Raw genomic sequence first — 22051 nt, 5'->3', positions numbered from 1 at the left:
TCCTCTGTGTAAAAGATCAATAAAATATATTTTTTTTTAAAAATAAATAAATTAATTAAAAAAAAAGAACTCTACTTAATCAGTGTTCAAGAATGGTGTAGTCTGAGGAGATGAGCTGAGTGATCTGAGACATGGCCCTGGGATTTCATGAGGTGACAGCAGGGAAACATTACAAAGATTGTGTAACTGTGGGGGAGAAGTCTTTGAAAAGTTGGATTATAAACTTTATAAAAGTAAAGCTAAAATAGGGATATTTTAACATCACAAAGCAAAGAAGAGCATTAAAGCTCAGAACTGTGACTGACTTGGTTCTTTGAGACTCTTGCCTTCAACATGAGTATCATTGTGGTCATCACATCTCTGTATGTTGTTAGAGGCATGCTTACATTAAGACTTTAGTGAAATCACTAATTTTCTTGAAGAAGATTTTCTAAAATAATGTGTGTGATTATTGTTTTAGTTGTATCACACCTTTCATGACAGTCCCTCCCTCCCCCTAATTCTTCTCACCCCTGGTATGTTTCCAGTTGTTTTTTCTTAGCTGAAAAAAATTGCTTCTTTGTTGTTTTTTAGGTGCAGGCAACCATAGATACTTTATGGGCTACCTGTTCTTCTTACTTTTTATGATCTGCTGGATGATTTATGGTTGTATTTCTTGTGAGTACAATTAGGTTTTTTCTCTTCCTAGAACACAAATGTTTGCATACTCATGCTTACCATGTTAACAACACTATGATAATGACAGAAATCTTTTAACTAAAAATTTTGGTTTGGGGCAACTCACTGCAATGAGCATAAAGAAAAAATAGATAATAGAATTATCAATTATGTTCAACTTACAGTATAAGCAACATAATTATCAATTAACTAACTATTGTTTAATACATGTGTCCCTGAAAAATGTGTTGGCTTAATAGGCTTTGAAAAGCTTCTGGGTTAAATATATCTACACGTTTTTTACATCATTTGCTTGCTTTACTCTAATAGTTTATAGATTTTGTGATTGTGCTAATTGCTCTTTCTTAGCAAACATAGTTGTTTCTTAGCAAACATGGTTGAAGATAGTTGAAGTTAAATTTGCAGAGAACTTGAAATATTTTGAGAAGTGAGGAAATTATTGCCTACTAGAGAATGTTAAAAGATATTAGAAATTACTCCTTTAAGAATAAGTTGTCATTCATTTGATCATATAAGTTTAGTACCTTAGAGGAATTTGTGGGGTTTTATTGCATTGGAAACATAAATTGGAAAGAGTTTAAATCAGCAGTTCTCAACCTGTGGGTCGCGACCCCTTTGGTGGTCGAACGACCCCTTTCACAGGGGTCGCCTGAGACCATCCTGCACATCAGATATTTACATTATGATTCATAACAGTAGCAACATTACAGTTATGAAGTAGCAACGAAAATAATTTTATGGTTGGGTCACAACGTGAGGAACTATATTTAAAGGGCCAGAAGGTTGAGAACCACTGGTTTAAATGAATATATTAGTTACTATGCAGGTCTTGGTGGTACTTAGCATAAAAATGTATTAGAGCCCAGCTTAAAAATAAATCTTAGATGATTTCCTGGTTCTCCTACGCACACAGATAATGAGAATAACCTCTGTTATTGCCCTAATAAAAAAGGAGGCTACGTCCTCAAATACGTGTGTATAGTATCCATCAAATAAAATCTGAATATTGTTAAATACAGTGATTTTTTTTTAAAGATTGGCTGCTTTGCTTTCCATTTCTGATGTGATTTTTTTTGTTTTTATTTTACTTTTTCCATCGCCATTTATCTCATGTCCTCTTCCACCTCCACCCTCCCTTCCCATCTCCGCCTGCAAAATCACCACCACAATGTTAACCATGATTTGTCCCTGTTTTGTTTTTTTATTTTTCTCAGTCTCTACACCTCCCAACCCTAACCCTAAACCCCCAACACACACACATTTTTCACTAATGTATAATTGGATTATTTAAGACTATAAAAAATGTGCATTGAAAGTCACTAATTAAAGCTAGACTCTTAGCTCATGCTTTTTGTTTTGTGTTTCTTTTGACGGGGCAGCCCTTTTTTTTTTTTTTAAGCCTCATGTAAGGCTATGATTATTGTGTTGTTTTGTGCTTTTTTGAGAGAGAGAGAGAGAGAGAGAGCGAGCAATCAGTTACCTTCCATATGCACCCCATCTGGGGACCAAACCCGCAACTTTGGCATGTACCCTGACTAAGAATCAAACCTGCAATCTTTTTGGAGTATGGGACATTGCTCCAACCAACTGAGCCACCTGGCCAGGGCTTGGATCGTGTTTTTTAAGTGGTGCCTACCACAAATATCTACACAGGTGCCTGGGTGATTATTGAGTAAATGTATTTTTCTGATTTTAGACTGGGGACTCCACTGTGAGACCACTTACACCAAGGATGGATTTTGGACATATATTACTCAAATTGCCACATGTTCACCTTGGATGTTTTGGATGTTTCTGAACAGCATTTTTCATTTCATGTGGGTGGCTGTATTACTCATGTGTCAGATGTACCAGGTACGTGCAAGTGCATTATTTGTTCTTTAGTGTACTAATTGAAAACTCTTAAAAATTTACTTCTTGCTTAAAAGATAATAATGTATTCTCTTTTCACTCACTCCTACATTTCAAATAGTACAATTTTAATTTACTTTTTCTTTGTACTTTTCTTCCTCCTTTCCTCCTCCTTATTTTATGAACTTTTGACTTTGAATACTACTCTTGACAGAACTTTTATTTCTGTTTTTCCTGATTCAAATACATCCATTTGGATATAATTGTAAGCTTAGATTGATGATGCCATTAAATTTGTGTTCATTTTAATAATAATGTTTTATTTCTGACAAATATCAACATTTGTCTTTTATTATTTTTAAAAAAGTTCATTTTAAAGGGGCTGATTGAGGTGGTCTGTATACATAGTGTCCATCTTTCCATGCGCACAATGCCAAGTAACCTGTTTTTATTTTATTTCTTTTTTAATATATATTTTTATTGATTTCAGAGAGGAGGGGAAAGGGAGAGAGAGAGAAACATCAGTGATGAGAGAGACTCATGGATCGGCTGCCTCCTACATGCCCCCTACTGGGGATCTAGCCCCACCCAGGAATGTGCCCTCACCGGGAATCGAGCCATGACCTCCTGGTTCATAGTTTGATGCTCAACCACTGAGCCACAATGGCTGGGCCTGTTTTTAAATATATTCCCCATTTCATGGAGTCAAAATGATACTTTGTGAACTAGCTTGATATTCTCCTTATTGAAAACCAAAAGCGGACTTCATCATTTTTCTCTCCATCCTGACCTTGAGAGTTCATTAACTTATTTACATTAAATACTCAGAGAATTAATGGCTTGCTTTCCTTATCTCTTAGATATCATGTTTAGGTATTACTACAAATGAAAGAATGAATGCCAGAAGATACAAGCACTTTAAAGTCACAACAACATCTATTGAAAGCCCATTCAAGTACGTACATTGTTTATAAATTTAATATTTTCCCTTGGCATATAAATTTCCTTACTAAACCAAACTCACCAATTATCTAGTGAATACATCAAAGAGAAGTGTTTTCTTTATTTATGGCAATAGGATATTAAGTAGGAAATGTTTCTTTTACTTAGCAATATGTAAAATAGTTTATAAATCCTACTAAATTTTAAATTTCAGCCACACGTAGCAGTAATTAGTTTATTATAACTTTAGAATTTATCACATTAACTGTTTATAAATTTGTGGTACTCTTTTTTTTCTGAATTGCACAATTCAAACTTTATTGATCTATTAACATAAGTATTTGATTTTTAATCTTTCCATCAATTTATAAATTTTCATTAGAAAATGAATGTATCCAGAGAAATGAAATAAGATTTTAAAAATATAATCAATTGAAGTTTATATTTAGGGAAATTTCCTACACTCTAAGACAGCTACTTTTCAGTACAAGTTGTGTATTTTATTTACCCTCTGATTGAGACAAAAATTCCCACATGTCTTATCTTTTTAAATTGAGGTATAATTGGCATGTCATATTACATTAGTTTTAGGTGTACAACATAATTTGATATTTGCATACATTGAAAAATAATCACCATAAGAGTCTAGTTAACATCTGTCACCATACATAGTTAAAAAGTTTTTCTTATGAGAACTTTTAAGATCTACTCTCTTAGCAACTTTCAAATATGCAATACAATATTATTAACTACTAGAGGCCTGGTGCACAAAATTCATGCTCGGGTAGGGTCCCTAGGCCTGGCCGGTGATCAGGGCTGATCAGGTTCCCCACCTCCCTGCCTCCTCCTTCCCTTGCTCCCTCAGCGCCCCACCGCCACTGCTGGTCACCCACCATGTTTTGTGCCGCCCCCTGGTGGTCAGCACACATCATAGTGAGCGAGTGAATTTCCAGTATCCCAGTCAAACTTCTAAGGGGACAGTTTGCATATTAGCCTTTTATACAGGATAGTCACCATGTTGTACAGTATACCAGAACTTATTTATTTTATAACTGAAGTTTGTACCTTTTGAGGAATTCTCTTTTTATGAGCTTGGGTTTTGTTTATTTATTTGTTTGTTCATTTGGATTCCACATATAAGTGATAGCATATGGCATTTGTTTTTCTCTGTACGCACTACTTTTTTTTATTTACTCATCCATCAATGGACACCTAAGTTGTTTCCATCTCTTGGCTGTTGTAAATAATGCTGCAATAAACATGGAGGTGCATTTATCTTTTCAAGTTAGTGTTTTTGTTTTCTTTGGATAAATACTCAGAAGTGGAATTGCTTGGTCATATTGTTGTTCTATCTTTAAATTTTTGAGGAAACTCCATACTGTTTTTCATAGTGGCTGCACTAATTTACAATCTTACCAACAGTGCACAGGGTACCCTTTTCAACACTTCCTCACCAGCACTTGTTATTGCTAGTCTTTTTTTTATATATAATAGTCATTCTAAAAGGTATGAAGTTTATCTTATTTGTGCATTTCTCTGATGAGTAGTGATGTTGAACATCTTTTCATGTCATGTACCTTTTCACCATTTGTATGCCTTCTTTGGAAAAATGCCTATTCAGATCTTCTGCCCATTTTTTAATCAGATTGTTTGCTTTTTTGCTATTGAGTTGTAAGATTTTGTTATATATTTGGATAGTAATCCCTTAGCAGGTCTATGATTTGTAAATATTTTCTATTCGGTAGGTTGCCTTTTCATTTTATTCATGGTTTTCCTTGATGTGCAGAAGCATTTTAGTTTGATGTAGTCCCACTTATTTTTGCTTTTGTTGCTTTTACATTTGGTGTCATATTTAAAAATTCATCACCAAGACTGATGTCAAGGAGCTCACTGCCTATTTGTTTCTAGGAGTTTTATGGCTTTAGGTCTTATATTTTTTAATTCATTTTAGGTTAATTTCCATGTTAATGATGTAAGATGGTCCATTTTATTCTTTATATGTTGTTATCCAGTTTTCCCAACCCCATTTATTAAAGAGACTGTCCTGTTCCTAATATATACATTTTAAAAATGAATTCAGTTTTATGCCAAGAAATAGTAGTTTCTTAATTATATGAAATATTTAAAACTTGGAGTTTTATTCAAGCTACTTGCCTACCACCTGGAAGCTTTTGCAGTGCTATTAACTATTGTATGCTTCTGGGAAGCAAACAAGCCTGTAACTAAGGACAAAAATAAGAGAGGCAATTAGGTAGTTTTCAGAACTTTCCTTTAGGCACAATCCTATATAATAAAAGGCTAATATGCAAACAGACCAAACTGCTGAACAACCGAACCGGTTGCTATGACATGCGCTGACCACCAGGGGGCGCGTGTGGAACATGGCAGGCATTGGCAGCAGGTGGCATAGCGCAGAATGTGGTGGGCATCAATCACTGTGGAATGGTGGAATAGGTGAGAGGGGGCGCCAGACCAAGGCAGGGCACCGGTCGCTGTCATCGGGACAAGCCTCTGGTGGTTACTGAAAATTCTTTGCTCCCACCTGCTGCGGTCCTGCTCATTGCTCACACCTGCTGCTGGTGCCGCTGCAGGTGCAAGCAGCGGCTGCTGGCCCCGATCGCCCCTCATGGCTTCTCCACCTCCCCCTGCTCCTGAGGAGTGATCGGGGCCAGCAGCTTTCACTCACACCTGCTGCCAGCAATAGCTCTGCTCACACCTGCTACTGGCACCGGAGCTGCCGCTCACACCCACTGCTGGTGCCGGTCCCAATCGCTTAACGCCGTCGGCGGGTGCGAGCGGCAGCTGCCAGCTCCGATTGCCCCTGAGGGCTTCTCCATCTCTCCCTGATCCTGAGGGGTGATGGGGTCCAGCAGCCGCTGCTCTCACCCGCTGACGGCGCCAGCCCCGCTTGCACCCACTGCTGGCACCAGCCTCAATTGCTTCTCGCCGTCAGCAGGTATGAGCAGGGGCAGCGTCATCAGCGTGTGGGAGCGACGGCAGGAGCGAGGCTGCTGGCAGACAGGACTGGGGGTCACGGTGGGTGGGGCTGGGCAGGGGCATGGAGGATGGGCCAAGACCCTCTCCTGTGTCTACCACAGCCTTGCAGCCCACAATTCCTTTCAAGGTGCACGAGTTTGTGCACTGGGCCCCTAGTAGTTCTGTAAGGGGGAAGCAGACTGCTTTTCCAAAGGTGTCCCCGAAGTTCTAAAATTCCCTGAACTTACCTGGACCCTTTTTTAAATTGTTATTTTAGGTACACTACCAAATTCATGCTATTTGTATTTATTTTGTCTTTTACTTTCTCAATTTTGGATGTAGTTTATCCTCTTGCCAAAGAACCACCAATCAAGGAAAGGTTTTATAAAAAATTACATGACAAGAATGAAATGCAAATTTGAATAACTTTAAAGTGTAAGTGTGTAACTCATTAAATTAGCACAAGAGAAAAGAAAAACCTGAGTTGGCCAAGCTGTGAAGAAACATGAATGTGCATATATTTTATTGATCTATAAACAGGTTCTTGCAAGTAATCTGAGATTTTAAATTTAGGAAAAAAGTATTTACCACCAAAATTATATTAAGCTCATATAGTAAATCATTGTACTAATACTCTTTCTCTTTTTGGGGTTTTTTTTTTTAGCCATGGATGTGTAAGGAATGTTATAGACTTCTTTGAATTTCGATGCTGTGGCCTCTTTCGTCCCGTTATCGTGGACTGGACAAGGCAGTATACAATAGAATATGACCAAATATCAGGATCTGGGTACCAGCTCGTGTAGCAGCGTCTTTATCTTACGAAGCATATTGCTAAGTGGTGCCTGAAAATGTGTCTGTCCGTGTCTCTCTCACACTCGAATCCACATCCTTTGAACAAGAGCATGTTGTATGTAGGGCTAACAGTGAATTTTAGTCTTTTTTTTCAACACTTTTATTAACAAAGGTAAATATGGACAGAACACACTGCCACTTCCAGGAAGAGTAAAGATCTTAAAAAGAATTTTAATGTGGGAATTCACAACATACTCAACTTTTTGGTTTTGTTCTCATAACACTTTTCACAAAAAAAGAGTGAACTTTGTTGACAGATACTAATCAGAAATGTTTGAGTGTTGCTAAAACTAAATTTATGGTATACAGCTAAATTGTATGGTACAATCTACTAATAGTATTGCAGTTGATTCCACAAGAGTTGTCTTAAATTGATTCAAACTAGAATTATGTACGTTTTAGAATGTACATGTTTATACTGTGATGAAAATCATGTGGTTTTATTAGGGATCCTCTCTAATGTGTCTTCAAAGGCACAAGAAAATAATGTTCACCAAAAAAAAAAAAAATGTGCTAACAATATTATATTGCTGTCAGCTCTTGCAGTGCTGATATATTTCTGATTCAGTGAAATAATTTGTAGTAACCTTTCTGTGAGGTTTTATGGTCTGATAACAAAACACTTGCATGAGTATAGTAAGTCATGCCATTTTGTTCAAGCTTAAAAGCCCTACTAAATGCATGATACACCTCATAGAATGTATTCTAGCACCTACTATCCAGTAAAGCATAAATTAGAATTTAATTTGATGTGCACACAGCCTCCTTTCTAAGAGTTAAGGTATTTTCAAGAAAATGCAGAATAAGTTAATGCTAAATTCTCACTAATAGATAAGTGAACTTACTTTTAAAATTCTGAGCTGCAAAATAAAGACAAAATGATGGAGTTCAGCTAACAATGGAGCATGATCTCTGTACATAGCACATCTGAATAAAAGAAAAGCTAATAGTATATTCTGGTTTTAAAAATATGACCTATCAGAAAGAATTCAATCCCAAGTTTGAGTTTTTTCAGTATTGAACGTTTTGAAATTGGTGATGCCATCTGGATTTCAAAAAAGATTTTCTTATATTGTTAAATGTGATGCACTGATCAATTTTTGTTGCAGCATTTTCATACTCATGATGAACTATCAGTCACTGCTTCCATAAATATTGTTTACAGAGTGAGACTTGCTGTAGTCCTCTTAAGTGCTGTAGCAAACTGTGGTTCGAGCAACCTGTGGGAAGCCTGTGAGAGGGAATGGGCTGGGGGAGGGTGGGAAAAGGGTGGTCAAACTAATGACAGATCCTAGGCCAGTGTAAAGATTGTGTATCTGTATATAAATAATTTATCAAATAGTTTTCTCTTTATGTCTGTGTGTTAGTTGTTTAAAGCTGCTCATTTCATTTTATCCAACCAAAAGAAAAGATAACTAATGAGCTTCTAGTGATGTTTCACATTGCTGTTAATAGGCATTATACCTTGCAAGTTCACTGCATGTCTGATGCTTGGTAAAATTAGTATTCCCTGTACAATGCAGATTACAGGTATTAAAGCAATCTAGTGGTATACCCGCCGCCCCTTGCCTTAGTAAGAGGAGCAGTGAAAATGTATATAGTTGATGTTCAGTATTTCCAAATACTGTTTTTATATAGTTCCTTTGACCATAAGTCACACATCAGAAAGATTACCCTTAGTGTGTTTGTGAGTGTTTTAAGATTAGAAAATTGGCATATGTACTTTATTTTTGAAAAGGGAAGATTTGGTTGTAGGGTGGCAATAGCATTGTGCCATTTTTGTCAGAGTGTAAAAAACTGGTCAATTTACAAATGTCTTTGCTAGTTTTGACTACTAATTGGGGCAAATTTTAGATAATTTTTTTATTTCACAATTATTTATAAAAGCCTAGAGTTTGTTTTAATTTTTTGTATTTTGAGCCACTTCACATGAAGACTCAGTTACAGTTTTTATTGAATACATTTTTATTAACAGTCAAATATTATGGTGATTTTCTAATTTGGATAAGAGTGTTGTTACCATGTTTTTTCTTTGTGGTACAATATTCTTTTCAGTGTAAGAGATGTCTTTCAGTTAAATAGAAAAACCCTCTAGATATATAATTACATGGAAAATATTAGCAATGTTAACTAGTACTAACCATCTCATAATACCAATGAAATCTATAACTCAGAAATGGTCAGATGGTCAGGAGCCAACTGTGCAGCGTTGCACCCTATTTAATTATTTCATAGGTCTTGGATGTGGAACCAGCTTAACCCAGTTCTAAACTTGTGTATGAAGGTGACCCTTCGGGAAGTTCTTATCAGCTTAATTGGGTACATTTAACAAATAGGAACTTATTTCTCAGCTCTGAACATGAACTTTTTCTTTGGAGTTTTTTTCCTTCATATTTTTGTTGTTCCCAGGAATTTGTTTGAAATATTAGAAGGCATAAAACAACATCATTATAATTAAGCTATTGATATTTTTATTTTATATTTTCTTTATTTATAACTGTGCCAAGTATTATTTTGCTACTTACCGTGTTACTCTGTGGAAAGGAAAACCTGTAAAGTGTTTAATAAATTAGCTCTCCTCACATAAATTAAATCTGTCAAAATTTTTAAAATATTAATCAGAATAAATATTGACTCTTAGGTGTGTGCTTGCTTATTTCACTTGATTCACTTCAAGAAATTGATGAAACACTAGTAGTCGTACCTATAATGTGAAAAGATTATTCTGTGTACTTATATCGAGTCAACTAGGATTCAAGTTTCAAGATTAGAAATTGGTGAAAGTAAAGGGTGTTAGTGGTATTCTAAAAAAAAAGTTCCACAATTTTATGTGTATTTGTGTGTGTAATTATTTTTTAATAAAATAAAGTTTTCTGTACGAATCTTAGGTAATATGGAATTAGTAGGATCCTCTGGGACTATATGAATCTCCAAGTTTTAAATATAAGTATATTTAAGAGGTTTTTAAAAATATATTTTTCTTGATTTCAGAGAGGAAGGGAGAAAGAGAGAAATAGAAACATCAATGAGAAACATTGATTGGCTGCCTCCTGCACCCCCATCCCCACCCCCGAGGATCGAGCCCGCTGACCCCCTGACCGGGAATCAAACCCACACACGTTTGTTGCATGGAACGAGGCCCAACCACCTGAACCACATCAGCCCAAATGGATAGTTTTTAAAATAAAAATATATATTTGCCACATAGCACTTTAATATCACACTTGGATTACTTGGGTGCTACCCTGTCAATTTGCATCCAAATGATGAAAGTAATTCCTCCCAGAACAGTCTGCCCAAAGCCAAATTCCCTTCTCCACTCCTGAAACCAGTGGAAGCTAAGTTTTCAGTTTCAGAGTAGCTGTTTTGCCATGACTCCCAGTTAAAGAATAGTTTTACTTATTGGATATCTAACTTAGCAAGAAGTCTCAAATTACCAGGCATCTGGCAACTTCACATAGAATATTTTTCTCTAGGGTATCACTAGCATCTTCAACACAATTTGGGAAACAGTAAGTGTGGGAAATGTTGCCTCTGGGTAGGGAAGTTTATTATATAAAACATTCTGGGTAATCTATCACTGCTTCAAACCACCCCAAATTTAGTGGCTTAAAATGGTATTTTTGTTCACAGATCTGCATTTAGTCAGAACTCAACAGGAGTAGCTCACGTTAATCCCCATGGTGTCAGCTGGGATGGTTCAAAAATGGAATGACCTGAAGGCTCACTCACATGTGTGACAGGTTAATTGATACAGGCTGACTAGTGATAGCTATAACACCTATATTTAGCTTCCATATGTAGTCTGGGCTTTCTTAAAACATGGTGGCTCAGTTCTACAAGTAAGCACCCCAAGAAAATAAGCAAGCAGAAGCTGTATTGTCATTTGTCCATCAGATTCTGTGAGTTAAAAATGCATCACCAAGGTTAGCCTTTGTTCAAAGGGATGAGAATTAGACTCCATCTTTTGATGGGTATGTCAAAGAATCTGTGTGTGACTAGGATGTTTTAAAACTCCCACATACAGAAATTACTGCATAATTCTTCAAGTCAAGCTACCTCCTTTATTGCCAATTAACTTCCCTAGCCTGCTTAAAGGAAAGGCCCACCCCTCTCCCACATTGGAACTCGTGAAGTGCTCTGGGCTATGAGGTAAATAAGCATGAATTCTATCACCCGGTATACTCTCAATTCACTTCTTCCCACTAAGTTTCTATCTTTTTTCATGTCATACATAACACACACCCTTTAGCTCTTCAAAATAAGCAATTTATTAAGATAGGCTTTGGAAAAGGTTAAGATGTGTTCACAGATCAGGCTGGTTCAATTTTACTAAATTACAGACCAATTTCAGACGCTATTCCTGGGGGGGGAAAGTTTGGGTTGAGTCTTTGGTAAAGAACAAAGTTTCTAAGTAATGAAAATGGTCCTTATAGAATCTAATTCTCCTTTTCTACCCGAGCCAGCTGAACACACCAGGACGATGCAACAAGCTTTGCTACTTGTGCAGAATTGATGTGAGAAAGCACTCAGTTCCCAGGGCTTAGCAGAGTCTAAAACGTCACCCTAAGCCTCAGATTCGACAGTTGTCAGTAGGGAGCTGTTTGTAATGACCTTTGGGTGTAGGAAAGAATCTTTAAGCTTGGTTTAACAGTGCACCCACCTTCGGTCAATGTGCCTTTCTGAGGAATTTTTTTTGAAAGGGCTACGGCCCCATCCCTATTGATTCTGCTGCTGTGGGGTTGAAGCTGGTCCTGGGAACAGCCTTTTAATACCCCCAGGTGATTCTAATGCAGGTTGTGTAGGAGCCAATTGGAGTAACCACCACGCTACAGGAGATGCTGCACTGCTGAATACTAGCTCTGAGGAAGCTGAACTGCTCAGTAACCCTCGCTATTGGGGCATATTTACCATCTTAAAAGAGAAGTCTTTTCCAATCGCTGTAATGCAGACCTTAACCTAGTGAGTCAACTGGGTAATGGGGTGGATTTTCTCAACAAATAAAATGCAGGTAGGGACCCAAAGGATTTTCTACTAACTGAAATCACAACAGCTCATCCAAAAGTTAATTGAAAGACAACACCCAAATCCAGCTGAAGTTTTATTTAAAATGTAAAAGAAATGGTTCTTGAAAATGCTGATGAATAAAGCAAAAGGATACAGTGCTCTCTTCCTACTAGTCAGCCAGCCTATCCAAGTACAGGGCAATATACAGTACGTAAGTGCTGGTAGAATTTCACAGTAGTTTAGTGTTAGATTTTCTGTGCCTAGATTATGTAGAGATTCTCAGTGTGTGATCTCGGTTCTGGGTTTACACCTTTACTGAGAATGAACAAGGGCTCCTGCTCCTTGGCCATAGCCAAATCCTTTGGGCCCAAAGTTCTTTGCATAGCATCCTACAAAAAAGGAAAGGGAGAGTTACTGCAAGTTCACTAAGCTTTGCTAGCTTTGCTTAAGACCCATGAACAGACCACCGAAAGTTAAGGAACTGCTAACTATGCCAAAAAGTTCAACTTATTTAAGATGTAGGGACTGTAACTGTACAGGCCAAGTCCAAGCATTCTGGTTCCATCTCGCTGAGTTATGAGCATGAAAATCAGGCCATCAAGCATATACTCATAGGCTTTGCTTAACACAAAAAGATGAAAGAAGACTTTGTTGTGGGGTTTTTGTTTCACTGATAGGGGAGTTTTAAGTGATCAAGAACTTGACTGTATCCATCTAAAATTGTTCTGTGGGTTTCTGTCATCTGGAAGTATCCCTAGATCTTTTCCTTTCAAACAGCCAGTGGCACTAGCCTGCTTTCCCCCATTTTCAGAGTACTTTTTTGTTCTTTGGTGTGTATTTTTAATGCTGGTGACATTTCCTTAACTAATAGCCAGTGCAGGGTATTCATACGGATAAACAATACCTGAAATTAATTTTACCTTTACAATAGATTTCACCTTCCTTCTCAGTCAGAGTTGTTGATTCAAGACTCTTTCCACACTTGGCACAGCGGAAGCAGTTTTTGTGCCAGGGCTGAAAAAGACCAGTGAGCACGTCTGAGAGGCTGGTTCCTGCAGTACAAACTCAGACACTCGGGAAGATCAACCCAGACAGAGTTCCTGACCTCTGGTTCAACCCAACCATGGGGGGACTGGATCTACCCCGCATTTGCATTCTCAGTCAGCGACAAAAAGGCTTAGCTCAAACTTCACTCACATAAGACATGGACTGGAAGCTACCCCATGGAAGGGCCATTTCCCTGAGAGCAGTCTGAGACCTTGTGGCAAGGCTGGTGCGCACCTTTAAAGATGGCCTCCTTTATAGTTGAGAACACTGCAGCTCAAAGAGGTGAAGTAGTGAAGCCACTTCCCTCAATCCACACACCAGAATGGCATCAGGTGTGCCGACTCCGACTCAACAGCTTTTTTCCAACTACACCAAGCATGTCAAACTCACGGCCCGTGGGCCACGCGCCTCATTTATTTGGCCCGTGTTAGCCTTTGAGTTTGACATGCTTGCACTACACTGAATAACCTGCAGAGCCAGATTTGTTAACGGCCCAGCCATGTTTGTTACCAACCTTCAGGAGCGCCCCCTAGGAAAACAAGTTTCCTTTAAACATAGATGTGATTTGTCAAATAAGGGCAGTACTTCAAAAAATTAACGATTCAGAGAGAAATGCAATTAAAAAAAAATTTGATCCTCAGCATTTACTTACAAAGCACAGTGCCTGTGTGGGATGTGGAGGGTTAAGGGGAGAAGCGGAGAGTTGTCCTCCACTGTTGTTAATGCAAACCACCACCTTACCTTTCCTGCTCCGATGATCTTCTCAGCAGCGTACACGGAATCCCCACATCTGGAACACTTCTCAGCACCTCCGTACTTCTGAGCAAACTTAGAAGTGTTGGGGTTTGTTGTCGGCCTGTGAGGTGGAGCACTGTGGAAAGGAGAGAAAAAATTATTAGAGATTTTCCAAAGGGCCCCTGTAAGTCCGTATGGCAGGCACAATGGGACTCTAGGACTTGGTGCTACACCTCATGGCTGGAGACCTTCCCAGGCCAGCCGAGGGGGAAGAAGAAATTAATCTCAGGTGCAGCCATAGTTATTACTTTAACCTATTTATGGGCTCATTCTTGTCACAAAAAGACCCAAGCTGAAATATCTGTCTTTCTGAGCCTAATATCAACTTTCATTCAGTCCCCAATGCTAGCCTCTCCACTAAACTACTATGCTATGCTTTATAAAATCATATCATCACACATATTTTTAACCCAGTCATATTAGTACCACTAGAATCACATCTAGCTTTCTCTTCACATGAGATTGGAAAAAATCAATGGTAAGTTAAGCAGTTTCTGCATGTAGTCTATAATTAAGATTAACCATGCTTTACAAATTAATGTCCAAATATAGCTTACATAGAGGGAAGTATAAACATACCACTTTCTTCCTGGGAAAATATTTTAGAAAATTTGCTTATACTATTTGATTTCATTTCATTATTTTTTCTCTCAATTGAGTGGAATTTTGTCATTATAGGTCACTGGATAAGTGATAGTTTCCTTGCTTCCCAATTTTTTTGTATGTAGGTGCACCTCCCATGCAGAACACCAATCTGGGCTTTGAGAAGATTTAAAGACCTTTCTGGAACCTTAAAAATGAGTCGAGCAGATAAGATATAATAACAATATTTAGTGTTTAGCAAATGGTATAAGTATCAATTTTTCCTATTGGAAAAATTTATTCAGTACTTTTTCGAATCATGTTTGATGTGGCCCCTGGAAATTTTATTCTAAGTAACAAATACCAATTCATAATACTAATTCAAAATACAATTCATATTAGTATTGGTTTCTCTAATTGCCCTAGTGTAGGCATATTTTAAAAACTGTTTCCATAGCCTACTGTATATATACTTCCTTTTAAAATTGATCTTCAAAAGCTGTTTACAAAGATATCCAGCACTTGCAGTTAACAAGTCAATTCCCAAATCTGTCAATTACTATCTTAACAAGAATTCATATAAATTATCTCCCACCTGCTAACAACTTTGTAGGGTAAGGATAATTGTTACCTCAAATTTCAGATGAGGCAACGGGGGCTTGGATGTTAGATAATTTGCCAAAGGCCGAAGGACTAGTAAACTGGCGAGCCTGAGCTGAAAAGGGCAGGTCTGCCTCAATGAGAACGCGCCTACCCACTCAGCCTCTGCAGGAGGTTCTCGTGAAGGTGTGTGGTCCCCGTGACTGTTAAAATTACCACCTGTCACCAGGGTGGTCCAGACCACAGGCTTCTTGGAAAGGTAGTCCCTACACCTAGTGCTGAAGGAGACTATGCATGCGGCCAGGCTAACACAGGGAAGAGGTGTGCAGAGGTCAAGAGGCCAGCACAGAAGGCTCGGCAGCGGGTGGAAAAGATGGAGAAACAGGAGTAAAGAGGACTTTGTGACTTTAAATCTGGCCACGATCACTGACTGACTTTTTTGAGGGTCATGGGTAAATTTAGTTTTATTTGGGGGAGGGCATATAAGTATATGTGTTCTGAAAGGTTTGAAATAAGATCTTGGGGAGTGAGTGAATTTTAATCAGTTGGAAAAGGAGAGCAGAACATAAACAATGAACTTCAACCAAGACAAAGGCAAGCTGGGCTCCTGCAAGTGACGGCATGCAGCAATGAATGGGTCGGCCCTTGCACAACTGATGCACAACAGGGACATGGAGTTACACTAAGTCCCATTCTCTACAATTAAATCTACAATTAACTAGCAGCATAGCTTTGGGCAAATCACTTCATTCTCATTGTTTCAATTTGTTCTTGAGTCAGATGGGAAACCGTACCTGTAGGGTTGTTGTGAGGATTTCATAAGCTCACATATGTTAGTACTGCCTGGTGTCCAGCCCATAGGGAAGCCACGGTTAGCAGTCTTGTTCAGGAAAGGGCCATCTTATTGGAGTACTACACCAATTTTGGCCTCTTCAATATAAAACAGGCGTGAAAAAATATGAAGTTCAAATGAGGGAATAATTGGGTCAACACCAGAAATAAAAGAAAATTCCCAATGAAGAAAATAGCAAATGAAGTTTAGCAGACTTAGTTCCTCACTACTTTGGGGCTAAAACCTGTAAAGTTTAACACTATTATCTCAAAGAACCAAAAACAGGGAAAATTCAATTTTTAAGTAACTGTAAGAGAGAAAAGTAAACTCCTGATGAGGAAATATTCTTAGATGATGCCCTAGCCGGTGTGGGTCAGTGGATAGAGCATCAGCCTGTGGACTCAAGGGTCCCAGGTTCAATTCTGGTCAAGGGCATGTACCTTGGTTGCAGGCACATTCCCAGTAGGAAGTGTGCAGGAGGCAGCTGATCGATGTTTCTAACTCTATCCCTCTCCCTTCCTCTCTGTGAAAAATCAATAACATATATTTAAAAAAATAAAAATCATCATTCTCCCCTTTAAGGAAGGAAAAAAAGAAAAGAAAAAAGGACAGAAAAGGAAAGAAAGTAATATTCTTACATGAAAAGAGCCCTAGGGAATTTTTATTGGCCACTTAACCGCACCTGGGCAATGCATCTCGGGATTCAGATGCCTCATTTCCTTATGTGACTTCATGACAGCTGGCCTCCGTGCTGTGAAATGGAGGCACTTTCATACCACTTGATTCTGAGGACATCATGACAGCTTGACACACTTTGGAATGCTGTCAAACCAGGACTGGAAGTCACTAAGAACTGTGGTAGGTCTAAAACTGTCAAATTTTGACCTTAAAGAATAGCCACTACTTTACACTAGAAAATCTGAGTCACTTTAAGATAAAAGTCTGAAAACTCCCAGGTTCCTGTTTGCCAAGCAACATTAATTGTTATAATTCACCTCTGAAGGTCATGAACATGGTCCTAACTCACCTCTCTGGCTTGATGCCCAGCCTCTCGCCCCGGTCCATGTTGAGCGTGCCAGCGCCCTGGCCGTACCCGTAGCCTTTTGGCCCATACTTCTTTCCGTAGCAAGATTTGCAGTAGATCTCTTCATCATGAATTGCCACTGTTGTGCTATCTAAGTTTTTCCTGCAAACCACTGAGCGGGGAAAAGTTAGAATTTAAAAATGGGCCAAAGATGCCTTTCTCCTGAGAACAGTGGTGGTACAGACACATGGTCTGCAAATGGTAATGGCCAGGCTTGCTCACATCCCCAGTGTATCTGTGGTTTCCCAGAAGCCCTGAGACGGCATGTGGACAGGTCAGCCACATCTGAGGCCTGTTTGCTTTCCTCCGTGGATATGACAGTTGTTTCAGAAAGGCATCTGCATTGTAAAGCCTCAAACTTTTCCATATGACCTGCCCTGTGGCAGGAGGGAGAGGAGTTTGAGAATGCAGCAATTACACCAACAAAAGAAACAAAACTAACACTTTGCTCCCAAACCTTCGACACTCCCATCTTTTCAGCCTCTTCATACCCAATGTTAAATCACAACCTGATGAACAGGGGTGGCTGAGTGTCTTGGGGCAGCTGCCTCTCTGTAGCACCACCTCCCGGAAGCAGCTCCTGGGAGAGCTTGCCTTTGTCTGGGTTGAACTGTTTTCCATTTGGAATTCTCCTTTTCATCACTAGTCTCAGAGAGAAGGCTTGCTCCCATCTTGCCACTGCTTCTCCGGCTGTGGGAGGTTTGTCTGAAGATCATCAAGTGGGTGAAAAGTCTGCTTTTGTTTCCCTTCCACCCCAAAGGAGAGAACACATTCTTTCTTGATGGATTTCTTACCACAAGACATTTCTAAGTATCCCACTTCATAAAACTGCCAAATGCCATCATGTCTAATCCAGACATTATTTCACTTTCGAAAACTTCAATTAAACTTGAGAAAAGTAGAAATTATGAGGGAGCCCGCTGGTAGCACAATCAGAAAGCTGGAAATCCAACATTAGTGTGGTAGACAAAGGGACTCCCCTCTTATTTGAAAGAGGGGGAGAAATGAAAAGAGGAAGGAAAGAAACAGAGAAGGGCTGGGGACTAGCAGGGTGGCTGAGCACAGAGAAAAGTTATGAAGTTCCTATTGTCTTCCAGTGGTTCTCAACCTTCTGGCCCTTTAAATACAGTTCCTCATGTTGTGACCCAACCATAAAATTATTTTCGTTGCTACTTCACAACTGTAATGTTGCTATTGTTATGAATCATAATGTAAGTATCTGATGCAGGATGGTCTTAGGCGACCCCTGTGAAAGGGTCGTTTGACCGCCAAAGGGATCGCGGCCCACAGGTTGAGAAAGCGCTGCTTTAGGGGAAGTGCAGCTGCACTCTACCTCCTCCACCACCACCACCTCTGAGAAAGAGCCAGGAGGGGACTAAGAAGTCCTGACAACTGGAAGTAACGTGGACCCAGATCAGAAAAGGTCACTGTTAAAAACTAAGGACACTGAATGAATTTTGGACTCTGGTTAACAATGATGTATCAATACTGGTTCAGCAATTGTCACAAATGCAGCACACGGATTTAAGATGCCAGGTACTAGAATACCCGTAACTCTGTATCATCTGCTCAAGTTTTCTCTAAGCCTTTATTTCTTCCAGTGGTTCTCAACCTTCTGGCCCTTTAAATACAGTTCCTCATGTTGTGACCCAACCATAAAATTATTTTCGTTGCTACTTCACAACTGTAATGTTGCTATTGTTATGAATCATAATGTAAGTATCTGATGCAGGATGGTCTTAGGCGACCCCTGTGAAAGGGTCGTTCGACCCCCAGGTTGAGAACCGCTGTCTTAGACCAAAGTCTCTCTGGAAGAACAAAATGACATCACCTACCCTGGCTGTGGTGACTCAAATACCGATATACATTTGTTTAAAGAGACAATTAACCTAAAACCATATACTGCTGAAGAACAAACACCCTTAACGGACATTAAATATAAACTAACATAAAAGCTGTTTTGAAAAACATCTAGTGCCCTGGCCAGTGTGGCTCAGTTGGTTGGGCATCACTCCGGGCACTGAAAGGTTGCCGGTTAGATCCCTGGTCAAGGCACATGCCCTGGTTTTGGGCTTGATACCCAGTATGGGGCGTGCACTAGGCAGGCAATCAAACATTGTTCCTTAAATATATTATATATTAAATATATTATATAAATATATATATATTAAAGAAAACAAACAACACAAAAGCAATCTATTTAACCAAAGCAAGTGTAAGTATATGAAAAATTTACTCCATAACCCCTCTCCTCCCAGTCCTCACCCCTATTCTAACTACTCTAAATTATTTCCTTAAAAGGCTGTCGTGAGCAAAGGCAAATATTAGGAAGGAGTAGTAAAAATAACCAGTAAAATACCTGACATTTCATAAATACCGACTTCATTATGATGTAAACATCATGGCTCAACGTAGATGAAACTAAGAGCAATTTCAAAGTATTTGCGTTTGTGTTCACATATTCTTTTGACTACAAACCTGCTGAAAAATAGATTCCTCCAAAAAAAAAAGAGAGTAACTTCTAAGAGAAGGAATAGTTAAACCAAACCTGAGAAATGGTAGTTATCATGGAGGCGTACATAACAAACCTTCATATGTTGTATTTTTATTCTTTGTAACCGTGTTGTGTTGTCCGTGCCTAGTTCTCTACAGAGCAGTTACACTATAAAAAGTCCCAGGCACCTTGAATGCTGGTGCCGAGAAGGAAAAGGACAACTAAAACTTGAGAAGTCTCCTCTGAAGATTACTTCTCAGTGTAACCAAATTTATTTTTAATGTTTGTAGTTTCCAACAGTAATAGTCACTGTACAGTACTACAGATAAAGCCAATAACTGCATGTAAGGGTGGGTTCCCCACATAACAAATCCTTCATTAAAGACAATGATTTACATCAGAAGATGACTAGTGAAGAGCTTTTGATGCAACTACTCTCCTGTTTAAAACTGAAGACTTGGAGGAAATGCGCTTGGAAGAGGGAGCTTATCTGACTGTTTCTCTCATTATCAGGTACTTACTCCCTTTTGAGCATATAGGCTAGTGTTTTATTTCCTGCCTACGTCAGACACTGACCATTTCCCATCTTAACCAATATTCCCAACCTGCCTCTGTGGTATTTCCATATCCTAAGTTCCTTTCCCTCAACTGTAGGGTATCAATGACCAGAAATAACAGTATTCACTACCAGAGAAGACAGAATTTGAGCTTCCAGAGCAAGCAGGTCAAACTCGCGGCCCACAACGAATGTTTTTGCGGCCCAGCCAATATAACGGTATGTAAGAAATGTTTTAATAAAAATTTCGTAGCTTAATTTTTATAATATCCTGTTATCCATAATTATTAATAATGAACCACAATGTTCACTAATGACTGATTACTGTAATCGTGTTGCATTCATCTCACTTATGCACCTTACGTGCAGGCGCACCATTTCTCTCCACTAATACTGGCAGCGCATATTTTAGCAGCTGATGGCCACGTCATTAGCCTTGGACTGACTTGTTTGGTGTGCACAACAGGAAATATTTCACTTTCGGAGAACAAGAAAAATAGGTTTATATGCGTTACGCTTATTAATTTGTGCAGTTATTCAGTGTCTGGTAATTTAATGTTCAAGAAAAAAGATTAATTTTGATTAAAATGTTCTATTATTTTTTTTAAATATATTTTATTGATTTTTTACAGAAAGGAAGGGAGAGAGATAGAGAGTTAGAAACATCGATGAGAGAGAGACATCGATCAGCTGCCTCCTGCACATCTCCCACTGGGGATGTGCCCGCAACCCAGGTACATGCCCTTGACCGGAATCGAACCTGGGACCTTTCAGTCTGCAGGCCGACGCTCTATCCACTGAGCCAAACCGGTTTCGGCATGTTCTATTATTTTATGTTAACGATGACTCATTTATTTCAACCCTTTGTATTCAGCATGTCTCTATCGAAATAAACCTACGTTTCTATGACAATTGAAGCTTTTTTGTGTGTGGCCCACATAAGCTTAAACCTGGTTTATTTGGTCTGTGTTAGCCTTTGAGTTTGACATGCTTGCTCTTGACATTTGAATTTCAACAGTGTGGTGAGAACCAAGCTGGCTGGTTTCAAAGAGAAGGAGCTCAGGCAGGAAGAGAAGGCTGGGGTGGATGGGGAGCCAGGCACTGTGTCTGTCGGGTGCCCGACTAACCCACACTGAACTCTCGGGGAATGGGGCCGGGGAGGCAGCTGTGACAACAAATGACAGTCAAGGGCAGAGGGAGGCTCCGAGCCATGAGGACTCAGGTCACCTGCCGTCCTTGCTGCTGGGCTGAGCACTTACAGTGTCTAGGAGAACAGGCAGGCAAAATCTTTTCCAAAACCAGTTTGTTCATTAAATATGTAAATCGAAGCTCCGTACACAGAAGCCTGTCCTCTCGGGGAGGTACTTACTGCACAGAAAGCAGCAGCGGTGGAAGCTGCGCCCATCGCACTGCACCTCCTCCGCGTGGTACACGGTCCTCCCGCAGGCCCCGCACTTGTTGCCACACCCCCAGACCGGCATCCTGAAGGAATGAAGATGCATTAGAATGTCCCCATCCCCAAGTTCGCTGGGGGCTGTTTGGAGTATGTGCAGATTTCCTTCCTTTATGGACGGCTCTAACAGCATCTTTAGGAGGCCAGTGTTCCTCCAGAGTAACCTCCTCTCCTCTCCCAAGTTACAGGTCTCTCATCAGAAAACTCTGGCTTGTCACGTGCAAGTTTTTCCCCCACAGGACAAAGGACCTGCATTCAATAGAACAGCGCAGGTCGCCGGGCACAAAACAAACTGGCACTGG

At 39.4% G+C, this 22051-nt stretch overlaps 2 protein-coding genes across 5 annotated transcripts in view; one reads left to right on the top strand and one right to left on the bottom strand.

Moving 5' to 3' along the window:
* Positions 1-9939, top strand: part of ZDHHC17 (zinc finger, DHHC-type containing 17) — a 61996-nt gene extending 52057 nt beyond the window's left edge. For all 4 annotated transcript variants that reach the window (XM_006759724.2, XM_015561331.1, XM_015561330.1 and 1 more), the window contains 4 exons: positions 574-657; positions 2375-2532; positions 3390-3484; positions 7112-9939. In XM_006759724.2, coding sequence (XP_006759787.1) covers positions 574-657; positions 2375-2532; positions 3390-3484; positions 7112-7250 — 476 coding nt within the window. In that variant the 3' untranslated portion in view covers positions 7251-9939. The remainder of the gene's footprint in view (positions 1-573; positions 658-2374; positions 2533-3389; positions 3485-7111) is intronic.
* A 2448-nt stretch (positions 9940-12387) lies between these two features.
* Positions 12388-22051, bottom strand: part of CSRP2 (cysteine and glycine rich protein 2) — a 20261-nt gene continuing 10597 nt past the window's right edge. Inside the window, exons 2-6 of the mRNA XM_006759723.2 lie at positions 21666-21778; positions 17190-17358; positions 14095-14224; positions 13227-13320; positions 12388-12695 (exon numbers count right to left, since the gene is read on the bottom strand). Of these exons, the coding sequence (XP_006759786.1) occupies positions 12619-12695; positions 13227-13320; positions 14095-14224; positions 17190-17358; positions 21666-21777 (582 nt within the window). The 5' untranslated portion in view covers position 21778 and the 3' untranslated portion in view covers positions 12388-12618. The remainder of the gene's footprint in view (positions 12696-13226; positions 13321-14094; positions 14225-17189; positions 17359-21665; positions 21779-22051) is intronic.

The sequence above is a fragment of the Myotis davidii genome, unplaced genomic scaffold, assembly GCF_000327345.1.
Source record: "Myotis davidii unplaced genomic scaffold, ASM32734v1 scaffold54, whole genome shotgun sequence".
Taxonomy (NCBI): Eukaryota; Metazoa; Chordata; class Mammalia; order Chiroptera; family Vespertilionidae; genus Myotis; species Myotis davidii.
Note: the sequence above shows the minus strand (reverse complement) of the source record. Positions and strands in the feature narration are given on the sequence as shown.